At 39.8% G+C, this 26897-nt stretch overlaps 2 protein-coding genes across 2 annotated transcripts in view; both read right to left on the minus strand.

Annotated features, from left to right (window-relative positions):
- The window catches only part of LOC134101187 (macrophage mannose receptor 1-like), a 65437-nt gene that overhangs the window by 8914 nt on the left and 29626 nt on the right, over positions 1-26897 (minus strand). The gene's annotated exons all lie outside the window — the stretch shown is intronic.
- Positions 815-10323, minus strand: LOC134100973 (macrophage mannose receptor 1-like). Its single transcript, XM_062554488.1, has 8 exons — positions 10254-10323; positions 5698-5745; positions 4989-5360; positions 4408-4755; positions 3256-3603; positions 2888-2950; positions 1986-2086; positions 815-1891 (listed from the first exon to the last, which is right to left on the minus strand). The coding sequence occupies exons 2-8, from the start codon at positions 5732-5734 to the stop codon at positions 1760-1762; spliced, it is 1401 nt and encodes a 466-aa protein (XP_062410472.1). The 5' UTR covers positions 5735-5745; positions 10254-10323; the 3' UTR covers positions 815-1759.

Below are 26897 nucleotides of genomic sequence, written 5' to 3' on the forward strand. Positions count from 1 at the left end.
TTTTTGCTCCCTGGAAGGAGTTTGGATTGCCCTCGAGCCAAGACCCTTGTGTGGAGATCAGCAAAACGCCTCTGGTGGAGCATGGTGGAACTACAAGGGTCTGGCGAGAGTCAGGCTAGAAGTCATAGCTGACCTTTATATACAATAAAATAAAAACATGTAAAAAAATCGTCCTGCCTCTATGAGAATGTAAAACAGGGGTCAAATATCCCCCTGTATTTTAAGGAAGAACATTTATTTATTGGCAGATGCTATTTGCACCCGGGTGCAAATAATGAACATTACTATTCACACCTGGGTGTAAATAGTGTATAATCAACAATACTATTTACACCAGGGTGTCTATAATCAACAATACTATTTACACCTGGGTGCAAATAATCAACATTACTATTTACACCAGTACGCATGCTGGGCAGAGTGTGTAAGATCTTTGTAGATCAATATCTGTGTAACTAATTGTTGCAAAACTACAGCCCTTTGGCATTTCAAGTCATTTCAAGCATCATGGTGAATAATCCTTTTTGTTAAACTTGCAACATTATTAGCTCTTTTGGTATTTCACACACATTACCGAAACTCTGTAAATAGAAGCATATTTTCCTGTTGAATTAAAAATTCTGAAAATGGCTATACGATCATTATGTGAAAAGACATGATGTCAGAATGATTTGATGTCAACTCAACATACTGTATGTACTCCCAATCATCCGTAAATTGACCTGAAGTGCATTTTACTCCGGATCATCCCTTTAAGCTACTGTAATGAATGAACCTCAGACTCAATTGCAGCAACCAAGTTATTTAATGTAGTTTAAGATAGAAGTTACAGGTCCAATAAATAATCCAATAGCAAGATCAAAAGGGTCGTCAAAAAACAGGCAAAAAGGTGGAAAAGAATAAGTTCAGAGTTGAAGTTTGTCTCTCAGGCTTAGTAGAGTCACAAAATAACAATCCCTCACGTCGAGGTGAGGAGCGCAAAGTGTGTATATACTGTCGGCAGGCTAATTAGTGATTAGTCACAGGTAGCTATAACTCCAGGGATGCTGTGCAGGGCTGTGTCCAAAGTTTTTAAAACAAATCCCATGAACATTTGATACATTGGACCCAAAAGACAAAACTGATAAGAGTTTACAGCAGGATTGGCCGGTTACAGTAATGGAGTTATGAAAATGAATGAATGCAATGCAGTGGTTCTCAAAGTGTGAGGTGGGCACCACTAGTGGGGAATTGACTTGAACAGTGGAGCGCCATAAACAGCAGGACTTTTTTGTTATCTTTAATAAAGCATCTCTTTTTTCTTTTCATAGACCATAGATTCAAAATCAAATATCCACACACAAACATAGGAGTCGTCAACATATGACTTAGAATAACATCTACTTTCCCAGCTGTTGTCCCTAGCCAGATCGTAAAAGGCACCCTAAAATGCACCCTAAAATGCAAAAGTTGATCGGAAAATACAATAGCCCAAAACGGGTAATGAAACGAGGAGCCAAAATGGTTCCTTCTTTCAGGTGGACGTGTTTATAATTTGAGTTGAAGTGATTATGTTGGGGTGTCATCATGGTGGACACAAAGGAAGTGACGCAGAACACAAATGATTAAACAGGATTATTACAGCTGAGACTTTTTTGTGTGTTTGAAATTACAAACTAGATGTGCTGAGCACTCAGTTTACTGCCCTGTGTGTGCCGTCAGTGTGTACACATCTCCCAGTTTACACACTTCATACGTCACATGAACAACAGCAGAGTGTTTAGAGCTCAGTTCTCTTCCTCCCCTCTTCTTTCTTCTCCTCCTTCTCTTTGAAGATCTTTCCATCCGGTTGTGTCATCCAGGTCAGTTTGGCGTCTGCTGGCATCCCACTGTCCCTCAGTCTCTGCTGAATCTGGAGAACAGAACCCAAGTCATTCAGAAGCACCCCTCACCAAGGACTGTCATACGTTCCCAGCACAGACTCACTTGTAGGGGTCTGGACTCACCTGCTGTAGGAAGGCCTGCTGCACGGCAGGGTCATGGATGTTCACATGAGAAGCTACCTTAATCTCCACTCTCACAATCTGCCTCTTCACCTCTTTGGAGTCTGCACAGAGCAAACACATGCAGATTATTTGGATTAATAAGGAAGACACTAAGGGTGTGTTTGCACTTAGAGTTAAGGTTTTAAAACTGTTTTGTGGACAACCAAGACACATCAACATTCACACAGGTATCCAACATGCACAGCCAGAGACGTAGCTGAGCTGACCACTTGAGTTTAGATTCCGTAAATGTGAGACTTGGAGAAGGTCCAAGGACGAGCTCATAACAAGGGAGCAGATCTCACAGCTCCAGTGTTGTCATTTAGTTTCACTTTCACTGCTGTCAACACTTCAAATTCACACCAGATTTGCCCTCTAGTGTTCAAACCAAGCAAATACATTTCCATACAGATTCTCTCACCCACAATCACAAAAGGTGTTTTCATGACTTGGAGTTAACTTCAAAATGTTCTGCCATATCAAACGGTTTGCCTTAAGGAGCGCCTTATATGATTGCAGTTTTTTTAACGATTGCTAAAACACATTTTTTCCCCTTATGCCTCACTGATCCATTGCTGATATGAACTTTCACTGTTCAGCAGCCTGTTAGGTTTGAAACATTTGAAACAACTGCTATCAGTTCTGAGTGGTTATGTTGGACTTATGTCATTAGTGAATTTTTTTGCTACTTGTGATTATTCTGCATCACAGCGCAAAAATTGTGTTTAATACATGCAAACTGTTTATGGTTTTGCCAAAAGAGTGATCGATTCAATAAGTGTGCACAGGCAGCTGAGCATGAGCTGTGATTTATCGGTTGTGAAATTGGACGCTGTTCATGTTGTCTGTATCATTCCACTTACCACTGACTGTCATTTCAGTGCAAGGCACACTCTCATTATTGAGCTGTCCATTACTTTTATATTCTGTAAGGGAGCATGAACACACACACACACACACACACACACACACACACACACACACACACACAAACACACACACACACACACACACACACACACACACACAATTAGGTGAAGTTAAAGCAACACAATGTAATATACTATATGGCTGATATTTAATGCAATATTTATATAAGCATACAGATGCCATGATCAGCAACCATTCATCCAATGATACAAAGGCACATTGTTTACTGATCTAATATCAGTTTAAAAGGCTAAATGAAAAAGCAATGGAGAACCCGGTATGCAATGTAATGAAGACTCACCCTCAGTGGTGCAGATGAAGTTGAGTTGGTCGGTCTTAGTCAGGTCGCTGACCCACTGCCCCCGTCCAGACTCCACTGCCCCGAGTCTGTGTTGGTCAGACCCCACCTGCTCGTGCCCTTGGGTCCAGTTGCTGTAGGAGACGTTCTGTCCAGAGACCCAGTACCAGCCCACACCGTAGGAGTGGAGCAGGCCCACCCACACGTGAGCAGTGGAGGCTCCTTTAGCCCGCTCACTCACCCAGCGCTGGACCCGCTCGGACGTCACAGACACCAGGTCCACATGGTGCTCTCGGCAATACTGCAGCGCCTCTCTCCAGGTCTTATTCTCACGGACCAGAACCAGCTCATCTGGAGAGAGAATACAGGGAGAGAATACTGATCCCTGCTCAGTGCTGGAGTCCTTCTCAGATTCTCATTTCATCTGCAGTATCTAAATGTGCTGAGTGGCCACATGTGACAGAGACAGCACCATCACAGAGAGGACCACCATTAGGAACTAGTACAACCATTACAGAGACAGCACCATCACAGAGAGGACCACCATTAAGAACTAGTACCACCATTACAGAGACAGCACCATCACAGAGAGGACCACCATTAGGAACTAGTACCACCTTTACAGAGAGGACCACCATTAGGAACTAGTACCACCATTACAGAGACAGTACCATCACAGAGAGGACCACCATTAGGAACTAGTACCACCATTACAGAGACAGTACCATCACAGAGAGGACCACCATTAGGAACTAGTACCACCTTTACAGAGAGGACCACCATTAGGAACTAGTACCACCATTACAGAGACAGCACCATCACAGAGAGGACCACCATTAGGAACTAGTACCACCATTACAGAGACAGCACCATCACAGAGAGGACCACCATTAGGAACTAGTACCACCATTACAGAGACAGCACCATCACAGAGAGGACCACCATTAGGAACTAGTACCACCATTACAGAGACAGCACCATCACAGAGAGGACCACCATTAGGAACTAGTACCACCATTACAGAGATAAATCCACTAGGCCCTGAGATAGCAGGCCCACTCCACCATCTTTAGGTCATCAGCACATCTGCTGATGAAGATGCTGTTGTCTGGGACTGAACCTCCATCAAGCAGAGAGAAGGAGACAGAGACTCACCTTCATAGCAGATGAAGTGACTACCATCATTATGTTGACAGTCTGCATCTTTCCACTGACCACTGGGCTCAATTTCAGTGCACGCCACACCCAGATTATTAGGTTCTCCAGCGCCCCAGTGGCGGAATGTGGAACTGCTGCCATCTGACCAGGTATATCTGAACAGGCCGATCCAGTAAAGCACAGGATTCACATGACTGCTGTATGGTATGACTCCCTTTATCTGGTCGTTCTCTGCTTGATTCCTCACACTGGCCAGGTCTGTGTGTTTCTCTCTGCAGTATCTCTGAGCATCTGCCCAGGTCTTCTCCTCAGTAACCAGCACATAGGGATGTGTGGAGTCTCCCCCTGTGGTAATGCATGGGTCATGGTTAACTGGGAATCAGCACAGCTTTACAGTCTGAACTAGTGTGAGTGAGACTAACTGTTTAGTTGTATACAGTGTGGCTGCCTGTGTTCATGTGTGAGTCTGAACTAATGACAGTCATTACACACTGATTTGTAGATCTGCACAGTTTGTATGCATGTGTTGCTGAGTGAGTGAATAATCTTGTTCTGAATGACAGGAGTTGGATTCTCACCATCATAGCAGATGAAGGGACAGCTGTAGCTACACCAGACATCATGCCATTTCCCACCAAACCGCATAAACCCACACTCTTCTCCACCTCCATTGGGTTGGCCAGTATCCCAGTTTCTGAACTCTGCTTCATTCTCTCCGTAGAAATCCCTGTCAGCCAGAGACCACTGCCAGTCTCCCCTCTTCAGCCCAATCCAAGCATTTACACCTGCTTCATGGATCTTGCTCTTCACCTTCTCCATCTCTGTCATGTCGTCTATGGTGGCGAGGTCAGTGAACTCCTCTCTGCAGTACTGCTGAGCTTCTGTCCAGTTCTTCTGCTCCTTCACCACATGGAACTGACGTGGCACAGAGGAGGAGAGACTGACCAGACCTGAGAGGAGAGAGGAGCACACACACACACACACACACACACACAGAAGAATACACAAACTCACACACACACACACACACACACACACACACACACACACACACACACACACACATACACACACACACACACACACACACACACACACACACACACACACACACACAAGGAGTTGCAGGAGTAGAGGATGAAGCAGGTTTTGGAGAGAATTTAGAGAGAAGCTACACATACAAGGAGAATGGCCATGTCCACACACACACTATGGCTCTGCTATTAACCTAAATGCAGACAATATGCGCACACACACACACACACACACACACACACACACACTGACCTGAGACCAGCAGTGTTGTTAGTAGAAGTAGAGTCATTACTGAAGAGCCTGACGATAGAAGATTATTTAGAGACACTGGAAACAGTGGAACAAATCAACACACACTGTTTGGTGTTTCTGAGGTGGGAAATTATGTGTCTGTGTATTTCAGACCACAAACTCTCTAGGTTACAGACATCTGTACTTTGTATTGAAGTTCTGAAGATCTGTGGGGAATTATAAGTTGTATTGTAACAGTTATCGCCGCTTTTGTTCGAAAAATTCTAAAACAACAATGTTTTTAAATACCTCAAAATAACATTTGATAAGTGAACCTTACATTTAGGTGTGTCGATTTGAACAAAATCTGGTTTGGTTCTTACCGGAGCTTTTACTTCCTGAAATATCCGATTTTGTTTACCACGCTCAGAGTTTAGTGCTGGCCTGGTGGTTCGCCTATTTTCACCCTTTCACACTGTACATCAACGGTTACTCCGAGAATAAGTCGTCGCTAATCAAAATTCCACTGGAGCTCCAAGCGGTTTTGTACATGCAGCCTTACAACACTGTTTTACAGCTCTTCGAGTCAGGGTAAAATGTCATTTTTGGTGCATCTAATTAAGATACACTTACGGTGTGGGGGCTTGCGTTTTTTATTATGAATCCTCTTAGTTTGTATAGAAACTGATATTAAGTGACACAAATGCAAGAGGGCGATAATAGGTGTCGTTCCTGTGTGTGTAACTAAGAGATTGTGAACAGGTGCTGACTAGATGGGAACATCCCTATGACTGCCCTACCATCGCCTGCTGTGGTCCCCTGCCCGGATTCCTGGTCCTAGTGACCCATTACTTTCCAAAAATTACTAATTACTAATGGACAATTTATTCCCTACTGTTGAAGCCATTTCTACTACTTTATTATTATGTAATTATTATGTAGTAATATTTTTGATTTTATTGTGTAATACATAAGAAAACCTGTGTTTAATGTAAACAGTTCATCAGTGATTCAGAATAGAGTAATTTGATTGGCTGTTAGATTAGTAAAGTATAGAACCCCGTGAAACAGTCAGAAGCTGCTGGACTTTAGAGCAACACAGTCTTTTGACCTACACGAGCCTACTGTACACTACACGAGCCTACACTAAACTACGCAGAGTAAATAGTGAATTTGAGAAAAGTAAAGATTCTAAGTTTATGTAGAATAGAATAGAATATATACTTTTTTGATCCCGTGAGGGAAATTCAGTTCTCTGCATTTAACCCAATTTAACCGAATTAGTGAACACACAGCACACAGTGAACACACAGTGAGGTGAATCACACAACCCAGAGCAGTGAGCTGCCTGCCCAACCAGCGGCGCTCGGGGAGCAGTGAGGGGTTAGGTGCCTTGCTCAAGGGCACTTCAGCCGTGGTGGACTGGTCGGCAACCCTCCGGTTACAAGTCCGATGCGCTAACCAGTACACCACGGCTGCCCAGAATGTAAGCTGTATAAAATGTATATGTAAACAGACAAAGGAAGAATTTTGGATTCAAGACTTTTATTTTCTGACGTTTTGTGTTGAGTACAAAAGAACTTTGAAGTCCTAAGCTAGTGAGTCACCTTGCTGCACTTACACCTACACTGGACTATTTGAACTTTCTGATAATACAAATGACTTTACTGTAGCTGACCCTAGGCAGATGGGTTGGGCCCTTGAGTCGTGGATCTGTCTGAGGTTTCTTCCTATATCCCTGCTGAAAAAACCAGCAAGAAACCAGCTTAGGCTGGTAGCTGGTTTTAGCTGGTTTTAGCTGGTCTTTGCCCAAAACACAGATCTTATTGCTGGTCTTTGCTGGTGTAGCTGGTTAGGCCACCAGCTAGACATGCTGGCGTGACCATCTGAGGAAGCTGGTCGTGCTGGTGTGACCAGCCTGTTGTGTGGGATACAGCTGGTTTAAGATGGTCATGCTGGTGACCAGCCTGTCCAGCTTGACAAAGATGGTCAAGCTGGTTTTCTAGAATGACCAACATAAGCTGGCGTGGCCAGTAAAAACCAGCAATGTAGACCAGCAACACCAACTAAAATGACCAGCTTAAGGTGGTACGACAATCAAAACCAGCTGAATTACCATCATAAGCTGGGTAAACCAGCTGAAGGTGTGTTTTCGCGAGAGTTTTGCTGGTCTAGCTGGTTAACCATCAAAGGGTGGTCAAACAAGCTGGTTAACAAGCTGGTCAACCAGCAAACCACCTTTAGCTGGCCAGGCTGGTTTTTTCAGCAGGGATGTATCTCCAATTCTAGGGAGTTTTTCCTTGCCTCTGTTACTCATGGGCTCTCTTTGAATGTTTAACACTCTGTAAGTGTAAAGCGACATGAGACATGTGTATGTGTGTTTTGGCGCTCTATAAGTAAAATTAAATTGAAATTCAAATTATATACAGTAGCTTACTTACAAATCTTAGTCTTACAAAACTAAGTGTGTTATACAATGAATCTTGTTTGTACAAATGCCTGATCTCTCCATGTTAATAAACTCAAATTTCTAAACATTATTTTGATACAGGCCTATCACTACGAAGTATGAAATATGAATTGAATGAAATGAATTTGCATTCATATACATACATACATACAATGCATTCTGGGAGCGACAGTCCGGCCAGCTCACCTCAGGCTGTTACACATGGGCCAATTATTCTGATATATATTTATACAGCATATATACTGGGTGATATTAAACTTGAAGGTTTTGAGAAAAAAATACTGTCAGGCCAGGATTTTGAATACCTAAATGTCTCACATACAGTGAACTAGAAAGTCTTTGGTTTCAGCGACCATTTGGTCTGTTCTTGCCACACTGGGGAGGTCTTATCTATTGACTGGCTGTCCTGTCTGCTCACTTCCTTGCTCTCTCTCTCTCTCTCTCCACATGGAGCCGTACAAGACTGAGCCAGAATCGGAGGAGGACACTTTCATAAAGCACTTCAGCCTGGACACAAAGTTAACATAACCATTCCATCACTCTCTTGAAAAACCCATATAATCCATAAAGCAAACGGTAACATCTACAGATGATTATGCTGAACAACCTGGCCTCTCACAAACAAGGTTGCAATGAATTGGGTGTTGCTTTGAACTTCAATATGTGCAATATACAGTATATGCTCGTTCAGCATCAGTGAGTTTGCTACTGCACTGTGTGCTATTCTAAGTCTGTTCCTCCTGTGTCAGCCCATGAGCGCGGCAGAGAAAAAGGCAGAGTTTCCTTAAGCCTACCTTACATTGACAGACTTTGCAAAGATTTGGAAAAGATTTTTGAAAGACTACAGTCTCAGACCCTCTCACATCTAAACACAATTCATTGAGTTTTTAGTCACAGTCTAGTCACAGGCCAGTCTCAGATTAGGATTTTGCAAAGACTGTGGGTCACTATTTACAAGACTGCTGCTAGATTCCTTCAAATTATTTCCATCATGCACTAGGTTACACGTCATCATCAACAGGAACTCACATGATAGCCTACTCATATCAAAGTAATTTGTTCGCGTTTCTGCAGCATTGTTTGATGTGTGACATCACTAACAGATATAGAGTTCTGTCACGTAGAATAGCCGACTAAGAAATTATAAGAAATGAAATAACAAATAATCATATAGGCTACAGCTGTCGCCTATTTTGCACCTTCCTGTTTCGTGTTCGACCGAGGTCACTATTGTTTTTTAATGTTCACGTCACTATTTGCATGAGCCACGACTGAAAAGACTTCTGATAATATCAAACATGTTTGATATTGTCGTAACGGCAAAACTAGAAAAAGACTGAGTCCGACGGACTTAAAACCGCTAAGATTGGCACCTTACACTAAACGATTTAGATGACGGGAGCGCGCCGAGATTCTAGTACAACTCCCAAGATTTCTGCCCGATTTTGGAAATTTAGTCGCCGACTGTTAAAACAGACCAAAATCGTGCAATGTAAGCCAGCCTTTAAGTGAAAGCTTCTATCCACTGTGACTTACACATGGGTAATTCCACGTCAATTCCACCAGGACCCTCACAAAGAAATCTCACAGAAAAAATCTGATAAAATGATCAGGTGTAGGCCTACAGTAGGCTACATACTGTATGTTACCCAGGACACATGCTGTAAAATTACTTTTATGCAAGATCAATACTTTCCCAGTTACAGTTTTACATGAGGAGGGGGTGTCAATGTTGTTCGGCCTCTTTTTTTAGTCAGTGTTCACAAGCCCATAGCTCAAGAACTGAACCATGTAGGAAGCTCAAATGCTGCATGCTGGTACATAAATAGAACATAGACAGTATGTAGTAAAATCATCACGTTGGGTCTGGATGATCCTGCATAGCTATCCCTTAAAGTTGATCAAAATTGAATTTATTTAGTTTTTGGCTCTGCTCTGTTTAGGCATTCAGAGGACATATTTATACTCATGTCACTGTCTTCACTTTAGTTATAAGGAGATGAACATTAGTTAACAGGGTCTTACCTGTCAGATATGTGAAGATGAATATTACCGGGGTCTTACCTGTCAGATATGTGAAGATGAACATTAATTAACGGGGTCTTACCTGTCAGACAGCTCTGGAGTTGCTCCTCTGTTGTCACCCCTTCTGGTTACGCTGCTTGTGTCTGTGAGAATGACACCACTGTGACTGGTGCAGCTGTACACATCAGTATTACTTAGACAAACACACAGGAACTGACTCTATATTATGCAAATCTGACTGATCTGATCTCCCGATCTTACACAGACTCTGTATATTCTAGGATTTAACTCTCAAAACAGCTGACACTAATATAGCTGTTTGCAAATTGTATATGTAAACATAACTTCATCCAACCTACTATTACTTTCATAGTTTCAAACAAAGGCTGCATTTACCAGAGGATCACCAGATCACACACACTGAAGATCTCAGGTGTGTGTGTGTGTGTGTGTGTGTGTGTGTGTGTGTGTGTGTGTGTGTGTGTGTGTGTGTGTGTGTGTGTGTGTGCATGCATGTACATACAGTACAATAAATTTGCCTGGGTAAAATGTACTCAAAATGAAGAAAGTTTCACTCTACAGCAGATAACATGTGGTCCCTCTCTATAAGGAGCTGTTTTAACAGAGTCAGATTTCCTCAATTCAGAAGTAATATTTGACTCTTTTCAGTGGGTTTTTAACACTCTAACACTATTTTACTCAGTTCAGAGCTACATCAACTCTATTGAGAGAAACACATTGCTGTACCCAGCAATTTTCCCCAGTCTTCAGAGCTGTTCATCCTCATTTTAGAGTCAATTTCAGAGCTATTTTTGATAATTATGACATTGCAAGTACATGCTTTTCTTCTATTTTACCACATACAAATAACTAAAACTAGATGTACCACAAAGCGGTACAAAATATCAGTAGTCCTGCACATTCAGTCTGCAAAAATAGATTACACTTGTCAATTTGTTTCCATCTCCTACTCCATCCCCTATACAGCAACCTCTACGTGTTTGCATGTGCAGGTAAATGAGTGTGTGCATGTGTGCTTCTTTGTCTGTTAGTTTTCCCTTGTGAGTGAGGGGTAATGCAGGGGGTAATGGGGTGTGGGTGTGGGTGTGTGTGTGTGTGTGTGTGTGTGTGTGTGTGTGTGTGTGTGTGTCTGTCTGCTTGCCTGCATTTCTGTATATGCCTTATGTGTCTCTATGTGTCTGCATGCGGGCGGGTGTGTTTGTGCATGAGTGAGTGTGCATGTGTGTTTTGACATAGGTGTACTTGTCCCTCCAAAAAAGTATTTTGATTTCGACAACTGTATGAACAGGTCCAGTGATTTGGACTCCATCGGTTGTCAGGGGTGGGGGTGTGCTTTTGGATATCTGCCTCTCCCTCACTCTTTGTTCTGTACAACAGGTTCTCTGCCAGTGCTTGGTGTACTGGACTTGCATATGGCATGCAGCCTGGACGTTAGACCAATCATCATTTGACAATTGATCTTAATGCCTTAATTAAAAAAAATGAGTAAAAATCAAACCGCCAAGTACACCCATTTTCTTTGTGATTGAAGAATCGTAAATAAATAAATGTTTCCTTAAATGCTAGGGGGAAGGAAGTATTTGATAGTATATGTAACCCTATGGGAATTTAACACATAGGGTTAACATAGGGGCAGGCAGATTTTTATTTTTAAAGGCCAGCTATTTCATGGATCCAGGATATTATGCATCCTGATAAAGTTCCCTTGGCCTTTGGAATGAAAATAGTCCCACATAATAACATACACTTCACCATAGCTAGAGATTGGCATGGTGCTTTTTCCAGTACACCTACTGTATTAGCCTGTTTGATTTGCATGAGCATCAAACAGTCATTAGGAGACATGGCGGATATCAACATAACCCAGATTTACACTAAATACATTCAAATTGCCACCACGGCACTAACACTGATTATCAGGTTGGGTTGGGTTGGATTATCAGCCATCAGCGGAGAAGTCGAATGAGACTGCTGGGGGCATTGGAGCGACAAGCCCGTTATACGTGGGAACGGTTGCGTATGCGGCGTTTTTGGGAAAGTGTTGTCGGCGAGTTCATAGAGGAGCTGTGGACTCAACATTTTAGAATGACACGAGCCACTTTTAATGAAAAAAAAAAAAAAAACAATTACCGGTAGGCCTACCACTTCCTGTCGACAGTCTTCTTCGGCGTTTTCGTTCCTGGTAACATCCAGTTGTTGGATCACGTGACTCGTGTGATGCAAAAAAAAAAAGTGTCTCCATTGCAGTTTTGCGAAATATACAAATTTCGATACGCTCTAAAAACCACCTCACCCGAGCGCGAAAACGTTTTATAGAAAAATGTGAGTTTTTTTCCAAATGTGTATGTTTCCATTAAGCACATTTCTTTTCGCAACTCTTAATTTGCACAATTTAATGGTCAATGGAAACGCGGTTTCTGTCTGTCTGTCTGTCTGTGTGTTCCACGCATAACTCTCGAACCACTCATCCGACATATTTGGCACAAGTCTTGCTAATGGCATGCGTGACAGCGTGAGTGAGTGCAGTGCAAAGTTTGGTCGTTTTTGGACAAAAAAATTACAAAGATATTGTTAAATTAAGCAAAATACAATTCTGCCGTTCTAGCTAGCCACTCCCCTTCTCTCTCTCACTTACTCCAGCATAGAAAAAAGGCCCATTTTGCTGACAAACGTGTTGCCATTCATGGAAATTACGATGTCTCAGTTAAACAACGGACCGTTTCAAGATCGTTGATCTTGGATAAACATGCTGAGTCCTGCGACGTGCTGAGACACACATGCATCCATGTTGGTAAGCAAGCTGTTAAAGTAACATAACGTTGCATGGACTCAAAAAGCATCACATGTTGCGGTGGCACATCTCTGACCATTCAAAGGACTTACGATGTAACGGTAACGGCTAATATAAAGGTTGCTGATCTTGCAACAATATGCCGACACACACACACACGTCGGTAGCATTCTGTTAAGATTTGCATTTAAAACAGCCGCTCTTGACTCTATCTATCGACTATGGGCATAACATTCATTCAAACATCACTTCCGAGTTACAGTAATAGCACTGGCATGGCTTCATCATTTCCCAGCTTTATCATTTCCCAACAACAGCAAAAGCGCACGGGTATGTCTAATACGGGTGTGTCTAATATTGCCATTAGCTGCAACTCAAACTACATCATCGCCAATCTAACATGATCTACCTGCATCAACGTAACTAATTGGGCAACAAGTTTCTTGGTAAACATTGTTCGTACGGGCACTGCACTAGTAGACTAAATGCATGTTGAATAGATATGCCTTCAGACCAGGGGCGGAGTGGTAATCGGGAGATTCGGGACATTTCCCGCCAGGCCGGCCGGCCTGATGTTGCATTTACACTGGCCCAAGACGTGCCTGAGCGGCCGCTGGAACAATTGTTTTCAGAAGATATTTTCTCAAGTGTTTCCGTCATCTGAAATCGCTCATCGTTATTTACCTTCGATGGAAACCAACCACTATTTAAACCATTCAGTTGCGATATATACCTTAGTCATGGTTACCTTACATATTAATTACAGGCCTATTCATCTCAGTTCTCTCCGATCAGTGCATTTGTGTGTAGCCTTGGGTGTCTTCATTTAATTCTTCATATTATTAAAAAGTGTTATTTAACTCTTTTGGTCACAAATAAATTCAAAATAGAACAGCAAAGCCTCCTGGGAATGGCAAATACGTTTGCTAGGTCAGTCTATTACAGAAATGTAGGGGGATAGATGAGCGGCCCCTCCTCTAATGGCATGGCCCCTTAGCCTACACTATTCGTGAAAGTAGCGTTTTGATAGTGAACGGATTAGGTGTTTGCTTGATTAATATGGAAGGCAAGAAGAGGAAAGAGAAAGAGGGGGCTGAAAAAGGCAGAATTAAGAAGAAGCGACTGCTGGAGGACCATGCATCTAAATGCTCAAAACAGATTTAGGCGTAGTCTAGTCCACGGCCATTACGAGTGCAGGTAAATTTGACAGAATGAAAATCATTGACGCAAAGCTCAACTACGTTATGCTACTTGCTAGACGGAAAATATCACAAGCTAGTTAACTCATGTAGCCTACATTTCAAACGAATAAATGGCTTACAGTTTTTTTCAGTGACTGACATAGCGTTTGTCCAAACAGTTGTCACGTTTTCAAAACTCTAAACACATTGCGGCCATACCATTCACACATTTCATGTCGTTTTCGCACAATATGCAGGCAGTGAACACATTTCCACAATGCTTACATTTTCTTAACAAACAACAAAATGATGGATCGTTTTTCTATTATTTTACAGATGTTACTGTTAACACATTACATCCCACAATAGTTAAAACAATTCCAACCCTCAGTAACCTCTCCTTCTGCAATGATATCAGTTCAAAAACAATATATCTCAGCTGATAATAAACAAACAATTGAATAACTGGCACATAGATGATGTTGGGTAAATTGGGCCAACCACAGCTGATTCCAGTTTGTCTTAGACTCAGTGGCAGGGGTTACTTTTTACATTTACATTATACTTACACAGTAAAAGGAGGAGGTGATGTTTTTGGAAACAGAAACATAAAAAGACAAATACTGTAGCCTAATGTCTGGATGAGGAAGAGTAAGAACAATGGGCCCAGGGAGAAGAGCGAGGTGCAGGAGCAGTGAGAGGAGCAGGCCCAAGGAGAGGGCAAGGTAGAGATGTAAAATGCTTTTTGACTTTTGATTACAGTATATGTTACAGTATATGTGGACATACATTTCCCAACCAAGAAATTTAGTATACAAATGGTGTATTGCATGTTTTGCATGCAAATGCCCGTAAAACTGAAACATGAAAGTCTGGACCTGGACCTTCATAGATTGACTATATTACATTTAGCCAACATTTTGTTTGTGTTTATAATATACGGAAGGTGGTCGTGCTCAAGGCATGGGTGGGTTGGGCCGGCAGTGGGCTGGCGGCGGGTAGGGGGCCGGTGTGGTCAGAATATTCCCGGTGGATTTTAGTGTCCCACTCCGCCCCTGGACTCAGCACTCACTTGATTAAGATCATACCTTACCAACTGTCGACAATTTGTACTGGTCCATAACGAACCATCTACCCAGATTATGATAAAATATGGAGTGCCTCAAGGCTCAGTACTGGGGCCCCTCTTATTTTCCCTGCATTATGCTTCCCCATGGTTCTTAAATTAGGAAACATGACATTCATTTCCATTCTTATGCAGATGATACACAATTATACTTTTCCATAAAGCCTGATGAATTAACGGCAAACTTGACACAATCATGTATAAGAGATATAAAAACCAGAGCACCTAAAATGATGCATGAAGACAAATTGTGGTAAATTGACCATAAGGATTGTGTTTTTGACATTCTTTTGACATTAACACATTGTTCTGACCCCAAAACTCAAGACGGCCACCATCCAAGAAGTTTAAAGTAATAGAAGATTAGTCCGAATCAGAGCATTCTGCCTCACTAGACTCTGAATCACCACTATCTGATGAAATTCTCTGCACATCATCATTTTCATTTTCTTCCCAATCATACTCGCACTACTATCTTCCGTGCTGTCTTCAACTGCCCTTAATGCAGGTAGATGAGTTGGAAGAGCAGGTATTGTGTTGCAGACAGGGCGACAATGACCATCCACCAACTCCCATCCATGTCTGATTGGCATGGGATGGTGCTCAGGGAGGGATGGCGTACTAGATGTGCCAAGTAGTTGTCACAGAGGCAGCGTTGGCACAAGCTATCTTCATCTGGGGTGAGACTGATAGATGATTTATTACAGTGCATGCAAATGCACTGTACTGTTCTTCCTAGGCTTCTTCTTCTTATTATTATTCCGCTGATCAAATTCATTTTTTCTATTCAGCTTGAACCGTTTAACCTAGAAACTTCATTCAAACGTTGCAACGTAGGTCTTCAATAGGGGCATGCTGCTAAGTATTTTTCAACTTTGTAACTTTTATACTTTTTAAACTAAAAATTAAAAACTATTAAAAATTTCCCCATAGACTTAACATTGGCCTCTATGACATCACAGTCGGATCGTTAAGCAATTAGAATCTTATGCCAGGTGGCCAGCCCCACCTGCAGCAGCTCTCTCTCTCTCTCAGGCTTTAAGAATACAATCTCTCTGTGAAGACTACATATCCTGTTAACTGTTTCCTCTTTCCACAACTGTTTCAAAATAAAAGTTCTCACTGCAATAATACACTATTAAATCATTTAACCATTGAAACTACTCAACTATTTAACTGTTCAACCATTCCAACTGTCAGTTATCATCAACTATGCCTCCAGTCAACTACATGAGACCTCCATGTACCTAGCAACCAACATAGCAACCATTAAAATCAAGCGTTTATGACCGTTTCCATAGCAACCAACATGATTTTACTACAGTAACTTCTTTATTCCCGATAGTGGCAGCCATGGATACCCTATCAACGAATGTTTCAAAATAGAAGTCCTCAGTAGCAAGTTAGCTAGTTAGCATGGTTAGCATAGTTAGCATTGTTAGCATATTTAGCATTTTTAACATAGCTGCTAGAAATGATTAGCTAAGTTAGCTAATCAACCTAGTTAGCATGGTTAGCATAGTTAGCATTTTTAGCATAGCTGCTAGAAATGATTAGCTAAGTTAGCTAATCAACCTAGTTAGCATTGTTAGCATAACTGTTAGAAATGATTAGCTAAGTTAGCTAATCAACCTGGTTTGCATAGTTAGCATTTTTAGCATAACTGATAGAAATCATTAGCTAGGTTAGCTAATCAACCTGGTTAACATTGTTAACATAGTTAACATTGTTATTATTGTTAGCATTTTTACCATAACTGTTATAAATCATTAGCTAAGTAAACCAATCAACCTGGTTATCATTGTTAACATAGTTAGATAACATTTTAACATACCTTTTAGAAATCATTAGTTAAAGGAGAATTCCGGTGTGATATTGACTTTAAATGTGTTGAAACATGATACCGAGTGTGAGCGATTGTCTCAGAGCTGATTTCGACCTGTCAGCTGTTCTCCGAAACCCGGCGGGAGCTTAGAAATAGTCAACCAGGTTTTTAACGTTTGTGCCTCGGGCATCGAACTGCCGTGCAAATAAATCACTGTTTTACACCATTAATGAGGCTCAAAGTAGCTCCACACTTTATTGGTAGACTTCTGAGGGCCCTGACATTTAAAACGAGACATCGAGAACTTTGAAAAAGCACTGGTTGTTTACTTACATGACTGTTTATTCAGGCAGTCACTTTCGAAAGTTTACCGGTCGCAGCCATCTTGAATTTAGTCACGTGACTGATTCATGACTAGTGCACGCATAGACATAGCGATTACGTGAACCAGTCACGAATCAGTCACGTGACTAGATTCAAGATGGCTGCTACCGCTAAACTTTCGAAAGTGACTGCCTGAATAAACAGTCATGTAAGTAAACAACCAGTGCTTTTTCAAAGTTCTCGATGTCTCGTTTTAAATGTCAGGGCCCTCAGAAGTCTACCAATAAAGTGTGGAGCTACTTTGAGCCTCATTAATGGTGTAAAACAGTGATTTATTTGCACGGCAGTTCGATGCCCGAGGCACAAACGTTAAAAACCTGGTTGACTATTTCTAAGCTCCCGCCGGGTTTCGGAGAACAGCTGACAGGTCGAAATCAGCTCTGAGACAATCGCTCACACTCGGTATCATGTTTCAACACATTTAAAGTCAATATCACACCGGAATTCTCCTTTAAGTTACAACTGGAATGTTTAAGCTTTAAACTGTCTAACTTCACACATCAACTGTCTTTAAACTATGCAACCACCATGTTTACCCTAGCTACACCTTAGTAACCATATCTACATTATCTATCTATATATTTTTGCATTTTCATGCACTGGTAATTCCTTGGAATTGCATTTCTAGTTTTTCATGCTCTTCCACTTCACTGCACCTGCCTCTACCATGGTGCTACTCTTGTGGTACTCTTGTGACCACAGATGACATGTCTTGTGAACTTGGATACTTCCTGCAACACTTCCTCCTCAAGGTCAAGGCTAAAGCATTTAACACATTGCTTTGTAGCGTAACATGGGGCATCTACAAAAATTGATATGAGGCTACCTGACTGACATTGCACAAACTGTTGATGCAGAGATTGTTTACTCTGGTGGCCCCCACTGTACTAACTTGTCAACCCAGCAACCAATGCAGAACTTCTGCTTTCACCAGTCTGAGGCAAACACTATCATCTCAACACTATCATCTTCTCCACTTACGCAATGCCGCGAGAATCAGGCTATCATGGACCTGTTGTCCTTGATTCTGCTGGTAATGATGCCTATGTCGAACCAGCGTTAATCTCAAAGCAACTTTCTGGTATGCTCTACATCAAGAGAAAGTAGAATATGGTAGCCTGCAGTGATCTGATAACTGACAAGATGGTAGACTGCATTGTGCAGCTGCACTGTATGATCAGATGTGATCCTAACTGGATTCTGTGGCAAGGATAAGAATTCAGTGTATGACCAGATGGCAAAGAACCCTGTGCAATAGCTCTCACAGTGTGGAGATAGCCTTGACTTTGAGGATGAGGTGATACAGGAGGTGTTACAAGTTCACGAGACAGATCATCTGTGGTGACCACAAAAGTAGCACCAGGGCTGAGGCACATGCAGTGAAATGGAAGAGCATGAAAAAAATTATAATCTCTCTCCAGATGAAACCAGAACCTCCAGAAACACTATATTGCCAAAAGTATCAGGTCACTTGTCTTGACTCGCATATGAACTTAAGCGACATCCCATTCTTAATCCACAGGGTTTAATATGATGTTGGTCCACTTTTTTCAAATATCTAACTGATACTAACAGCTTCAATTCTTCTGGGAAGGCTTTCACACAATGTTTAAGAGTGTGTGAATTTTTGACCATTCTTCCAGAAGCGTATTTGTGAGGTCACACACTGATGTTGAACGACGAGACTGGTCTCTGCTCTAATTCATCCCAAAGGTGTTCTATTAGGTTGAGGTTAGGAGGTCAAGTTCATTCACACCAAACTCTATCATCCATGTCTTTATGGACCTCGGTTTGTGCATTGGTGCACAGTCATGTTGGAACAGGAAGGGGTCATCCCCAAATGGTTCCCACAAAGTTGGGAGCATGGAATTGTCCAAAATCTCTTGGTCAATGCTGAAGCATTCAGAGCTCCTTTCATTGAAACTAAAGGAACATGGGGATTAATTAGAGCGGAGGCTGACTCCCAAATGCGCTTCTGGAAGAATGGTAAAATATTCCCATAACCAGACTCCTAAACCTTATGGAAAGCCTTCCTAGAAGAATTGAAGCTGTTATAGCTGCAAAGGGTGGACCAACATTAAATTAAACCCTATAAGAATGGGATTTAATATGCAAGTCAAGGCATGTGACCCAATACTTTTGGCAATATACTGTAGTGTAGCAACTGATCAAACAGGGTGATTATTAATATACATTTTCTTCTTATAGCTCAGGGGAGGCTATTCCTATACTAACTCCTATCGGTAACACTTTAGAATAACGGTCGCTTATAAAGCATTAGTAACACTTAGTAAATAATGAACTAATCATGAACAAAACATGTACAAATATTTCTAAATGAGTAAGAAATACTATGTTAATGTTACATACGTCTGTTATTACTCATTTGAAGAACATTAGTAAAGGGTTATGTAATGATGAAATAGATAAGAAGTAAACATTTATAAACAGTTAAGTCTTTCAGCAAAAACTAAATAAACAACTTCAGTCTCTCCAAATGAACTGTGCATTATTTGTAGACTTTGCAAAATCTTCAAAATATTATTTGTAAATAGTTTGTATGCTATTTTTATGTAGTTCATAGCTATGTTGTTATTGCATTAAGATTAGCTTGTAAATAATTTAGTGCGATTGAAATAAAAGACATTGAAACATTAATTAAGATATGCGCATACATACATATTTAAATGTATTACATTTGGTTGAATATCTATATCCATTGTATCCAGGAGTATTAGACAATATACTAATTATGAACAAAACATGTACATAGTTTTTATAAATTATTAGGACATGCCCTGACAATGTGCAGGCAATACTTCCAAGAGGAAGTACAGAAGACATTCAGCATTTATCGATAACTTGTTCATATGTTACTAAGCTTTCGTTTATCATTTATATACAAGCCCTATGAGGAAGACTTCAAATGAACTGAGTAGCCCAAATTCACTTCTCTTGTTACTAATTATTTGTTAAGATTTTATCAATGATGTGCAACGCATCTACAAAGTTAGTTGCGTCAACTAATCTGAATTTGGATACAAACACTTACCTCAATATCTGTAACTCACTATTAGCTATTATAAACAATTACTTCCTGCTTAGATGTCATTTACAAAACTTTTTGCACCCCTTAATCTAAAGTGGAAGCATGTTCTCATATTGAAACATTAGGCTACTTCACTGTCTGTGTGTCACTCAGCCACATATTTTACAAATGATCTGTTAATGTTAACAAATTATTTACGAAGCTTTTTGAACCCGTTAATCTAAAGTGAAAACATATTCTCATACACAAAAACTTAACTTAATATGTGTAACTCACTACTACCTTTTACAAATGATCTTTTATTGTTTACAAATTATTTACAAAGCTTTTTGAACCCTTTAATCTAAAGTGAAAACATATTCTCATACACAAAAACTTAACTTAATATGTGCAACTCACTACTACCTTTTACAAATGATCTGTTAAAGTTTACATATTATTAACGAAGATTTTTGAACCCGTTAATCTAAAGTGAAAACATATTCTCATGAACAAAAACTTAACTTATTGTGTAACTCACTACTACCTTTTACAAATGATCTTTTATTGTTTACAAATTATTTACAAAGCTTTTTCAACCCGTTAATCTAAAGTGAAAACATATTCTCATACACAAAAACTTAACTTAATATGTGTCACTAGGCTACTGCCTTTTACAAATTATCTGTTAATGTTTACAAATTATTTACAAAGCTTTTTGAACCCGTTAATCTAAAGTGAAAACATATTCTCATACACAAAAACGTAACTTAGGCTAATATGTGTAACTCACTAGTCTACTACCTTTTACAAATGATCTGTTAGTGTTTACAAATTATTTACAAAGCTTTTTGCATGCGCTAATTTGAAGTGAAAACACATCCTCATATACAAAAGCTTTCTTCAATATGTATAACTACAGTAGGCCTATTACCTTTTAGCCTACATAGTCTATGACCTGTTAATGCTTACAAATCCACGTCCTGTACCAGAAACAATTAGTCCTTCAACAGTTGAATCTTTTAGGCTAAGTGGCATCAACCGGGTACTGTACACATTGTTGTTCTGTACACTAATATTGTGATTTTGTTCACAAGTTGTAATGGATGGACAGACGTCTTCGGTGAGGCTCCCGGAGGTTCGGAGCAGTTCGGAGAGAGGAGGAGAAGTGTCCGTGCAGTCAATCCATAGACACGCAAACGCATTGTGCTATAGCTAGGTCTTGGTGACTAGCTGATGGTTTTATGCTACTCGCGGAAAACTCTCGGTCGGAGTTCTCGAAGTGTTCACTTCCAACACAACTTCACCGTCTAGCAGTAGCCTACTGTTAAAAGCGAGTGTTTTACACACTAAACACAAAGGCTGTACTTCTGTTTGGCTGCGGTAAACTTCTCCCGCTAAGCAATCGTTCTCCCTTGTTCTCCCTTGTTCTCCCGCTTCTCGTTTGTTTCTTTCTCCCACTTCCTGATCACACTTGACCTCTAGCTCAATTCTCATTGGCTCAAATAATACAAATGTAAAAGAAAATAGCCTACACATTTCCATTCTTTTCACTTTTAGAATCAAAGCATAATATCTTGACAACATTAGTAACTAGGAAATGATAAACAAAATATATTCAAAACGAATGCATAACCATGACATTTAATAAACATGACTTGCATGCCTAGCCTACAAGAGTCAACGTTTCCAGTAGGCTATGGATAGGCTATAGATGAATATATTTTGTTTATAATTTCCTAGTTACTGAAATGTTGTCAAGATATTCTAAAAGTGAAAATAATGGAAATGTGTATTTTCTTTTACGTTTGCATTATTTGATCCAATGAGAATTGAGCTAGAGGTCAAGGTTGATCAGGAAGTGGGAGAAAGAAACAAACGACACGGAGAAGCGGGAGAAGAAGGGAGAACGACTGCTAAGCGGGAGAAGTCTACCGCAGCCAAACAGAAATACAGCCTCTGTGTTTAGTGTGTAAAACACTCGCTTAAACATTACTGCTAGACGGTGAAGTTGTGTTGGAAGTGAAAACTTCGAGAACTCCGACCGACAGTTTTCCGCGAGTAGCATTTAACCTTCAGCTAGTCAGCAAGACCTAGCTATAGCACAATGCGTTTGCGTGTCTATGGATTGACTGCACACACTTCTCTCTCCGAACTGCTCCGAACCTCCGGGAGCCTCGCCGAAGACGTCTGTCCATCCATTACAACTTGTGAACAAAATCACAATATTAGTGTACAGAACAACAATGTGTACAGTACCCGGTTGATGCCACTTAGCCTAAAAGATTCAACTGTTGAAGGACTAATTGTTTCTGGTACAGGACGTGGATTTGTAAGCAACAGGTCATAGACTATGTAGGCTAAAAGGTAATAGGCCTACTGTAGTTATACATATTGAAGAAAGCTTTTGTATATGAGGATGTGTTTTCACTTCAAATTAGCGCATGCAAAAAGCTTTGTAAATAATTTGTAAACATTAACAGATCATTTGTAAAAGGTAGGCTAGTAGACTAGTGAGTTACACATATTAGCCTAAGTTACGTTTTTGTGTATGAGAATATGTTTTCACTTTAGATTAACGGGTTCAAAAAGCTTTGTAAATAATTTGTAAACATTAACAGATCATTTGTAAAAGGCAGGGTATAGTGACACATATTAAGTTAAGTTTTTGTTCATGAGAATATGTTTTCACTTTAGATTAACGGGTTCAAAAAGCTTTGTAAATAATTTGTAAACATTAACAGATCATTTGTAAAAGGCAGTAGCCTAGTGACACATATTAAGTTAAGTTTTTGTTCATGAGAATATGTTTTCACTTTAGATTAACGGGTTCAAAACGCTTTGTTAATAATATGTAAACTTTAACAGATCATTTGTAAAAGGTAGTAGTGAGTTACACATATTAAGTTAAGTTTTTGTGTATGAGAATATGTTTTCACTTTAGATTAACAGGTTCAAAAAGCTTTGTAAATAATTTGTAAACAATAAAAGATCATTTGTAAAAGGTATTAGTGAGTTACACATATTAAGTTAAGTTTTTGTTCATGAGAATATGTTTTCACTTTAGATTAACGGGTTCAAAAAGCTTCGTTAATAATATGTAAACTTTAACAGATCATTTATAAAAGGTAGTAGTGAGTTGCACATATTAAGTTAAGTTTTTGTGTATGAGAATATGTTTTCACTTTAGATTAACGGGTTCAAAAAGCTTTGTAAATAATATGTAAACAATAAAAGATCATTTGTAAAAGGTAGTAGTGAGTTACACATATTAAGTTAAGTTTTTGTGTATGAGAATATGTTTTCACTTTAGATTAACGGGTTCAAAAAGCTTCGTAAATAATTTGTTAACATTAACAGATCATTTGTAAAATATGTGGCTGAGTGACACACAGACAGTGAAGTAGCCTAATGTTTCAATATGAGAACATGCTTCCACTTTAGATTAAGGTGTGCAAAAGGTTTTGTAAATGACATCTAAGTAGGAAGTAATTGTTTATAATAGCTAATAGTGAGTTACAGATATTGAGGTAAGTGTTTGTATCCAAATTCAGATTAGTTGACGCAACTAACTTTGTAGATGCGTTGCACATCATTGATAAAATCGTAACAAATAATTAGTAACAAGAGAAGTGAATCTGGGCTACTCAGTTCATTTGAAGTCTTCCTCATAGGGCTTGTATATAAATGATAAACGAAAGCTTAGTAACATATGAACAAGTTATCGATAAATGTTGAATGTCTTCTGTACTTCTTCTTGGAAGTATTGCACATTGTCAGGGCATGTCCTAATAATTTATAAAAACTACGTACATGTTTTGTTCATAATTAGTATATTGTCTAATACTCCTGGATACAATGGATATAGATATTCAATCAAATGTAATACATTTAAATATGTATGTATGCGCATATCTTAATTAATGTTTCAATGTCTTTTATTTCAATCGCACTAAATGATTTACAAGCTAATCTTAATGCAATAACAACATAGCTATGAACTACATAAAAATAGCATACAAACTATTTACAAATAATATTTTGAAGATTTTGCAAAGTCTACAAATAATGCACAGTTCATTTGGAGAGACTGAAGTTGTTTATTTAGTTTTTGCTGAAAGACTTAACTGTTTATAAATGTTTACTTCTTATCTATTTCATCATTACATAGCCCTTTACTAATGTTCTTCAAATGAGTAATAACATACATTTATAACATTAACATAGTATTTCTTACTCATTTACAAATATTTGTACATGTTTTGTTCATGATTAGTTCATTATTTTCTAAGTGTTACTAATGCTTTATAAGCGACCGTTATTCTAAAGTGTTACCCTCCTATCCAGTAAAGACACATCCCATGTCTCTTACATATAGTGTAGTAGTAGGCATGTGATGTAGTCTACTTTAATGACCTTTTGAACTCTTTTATAAAAGTCCATGTCTGACCACACAAGTGCTGGTTCATTTTCCTGGTGGTCCCCTGCCATCAGATCGTTAAGATTACAGAACTGAGTTCTTCCTGAAAAAGCTCACGTTTCATTTTGTTTATTGTTTCCGAGTAACAAGGGCTGTGCTAGTATATTAATTCAAATGATAAAATGTTCAGAGGTGGTCAGAAATGACCCACAGAAGAAACTATTCAATTTTGGGAGTGATCCGTGTCACCGTCGGGATTCTGGAGGCATTTATGTTTTTCGCTTTGTGGTGTAATGGCATGGTATGACCACGTGGTGGCGATCTGAATAGTTTAGGTTCAAATGTATGACAACCTAGGTAGAGCGATACAGGTGGAAGTCTGCGGAAGTGCTTTTCTAGTTAGGTTATGTGAAGGAAACATAATCAGTCAACGGGTATGCAAATAAAAGTACCATAATAACATAATGGTGGTTACACCCATTATTGGTTGATTATCATGAGACTCATGTTACTAATGGTCATATTTAGTAATTCAATTATTTAGAAAATGTATATATAATGATTATACCTAATATATACCATATGTCCATTTGAAATGTTTAAAAAGGCGATTATTTGCCATTTTTGGTGATATATCCGCCATCTTGGATTTCGGGCCTGTGCAGCCCGGGAAAAAATCGGAAACAGGTAGTTTTGCAAACTATAGGGTCTGAGGAAGTGAAAAAACATAATTTGCTAAAATCTATATGAAATGTTCCAAACACTTTATTTTGCTACATATCGCCCTACACTATTCATGGAATTCATGTGTGAGTTTCAAAGTTTAAAAATACCTGTGTGGTAGTTAGTTTTAAAAGAACATGTCAATGTGAAAATAATGTCAGCAATGTCTATCAAACCAGACCCTTCATGTCTTTGTATGTATATGTTGTGGGTAGATTTTTGTATGTACATGTACAGTATATGTGTATGTATTGTGGGTGGTTCACTTATTTACACTGCTGGCTTGAGTGTGTCCACTGCTGGTGTGTGTGTGTGTGTGTGTGTGTGTGTCCACTGCTGGCTTGAGTGTGTCCACTGCTGGTGTGAGTGTGTCCTCTGCTGGTGTGTGTGTGTGTGTGTGTGTGTGTGTGTCCTCTGCTGGCGTGAGTGTGCCCACTGCTGGTGTGAGCACACCAGTTATGAAGTGGCCCTTAGGAAGGCTGTCCTGGTGGCAAACTTGTCTGACAGCTTCATTGACCTCTATGACCTGCGTAGTTTAGAGCTATCAATGTTGAACAGGTCTGTTCTAAAATGTTAAAATAACAATGTAACAGTAACAGTTACATTTTCAGTTACGTATTTTTCAGTGCTATTGGCAAACTCCAAACTCTTAGGAATCGCCAAATTACTGGACCTGTACCTGGATGCAGTAAAGTTTGGTTTGCAGTTTTCCCTCTTCCATTTAACGTTTGGGAGGAGAGAACAGTGTTCATCACAGGTCCTACTGAGCACATTCAGGAGAAACGGAATATGTAGGCTACAAACGTCAGTGTCAGCGTTCACTTCAACATAAGATATACATTCCACAGCTGTGGCCTAGATTAAATCATTACTTGTATGTGTGTATGGCAATACGGTCTGTGCATACCATCAGGTTACTCAACAACGAGGGAATTTCCCCCGTGTATGTAGGCTATTCACACCAGGTTGGCCTACCACAACTTCCTTACTCTGCACAGTATCCCACTAACTGCATGACAGTAGGCTATTTACATTTTGCTGTGAAGTAAACATGTTATCAATGAAGTTAATTCAGAACTATATACGAGTGCTGACCTTTTGTGAGCAGGATAGAGAATGACAGCACATGTACGCAGAAATGACAGAACCCGTAGGCTACTTGTTGCTGGTTACTAGCATTATGCTAATTTACTAGTTTAAGAGTTTTAAGACGTCAAGGCCTTCGGG

Source organism: Sardina pilchardus, chromosome 14 (genome assembly GCF_963854185.1).
Source record: "Sardina pilchardus chromosome 14, fSarPil1.1, whole genome shotgun sequence".
Taxonomy (NCBI): domain Eukaryota; kingdom Metazoa; phylum Chordata; class Actinopteri; order Clupeiformes; family Clupeidae; genus Sardina; species Sardina pilchardus.

What these genes read in the sequence shown, in the direction of transcription:
- LOC134100973 (XM_062554488.1), bottom strand. Translation starts at nt 5,734, where the DNA reads ATGACTCTACTTCTACTAACAACACTGCTGGTCTCAG. An exon ending in CACTGAAATGACAGTCAGTG is followed by an intron (nt 2,087 to 2,887) that starts GTAAGTGGAATG and finishes TGCTCTGTGCAG; the next exon opens with ACTCCAAAGAGGTGAAGAGG. An exon ending in AGCAGGCCTTCCTACAGCAG is followed by an intron (nt 1,892 to 1,985) that starts GTGAGTCCAGAC and finishes TCTGTTCTCCAG; the next exon opens with ATTCAGCAGAGACTGAGGGA.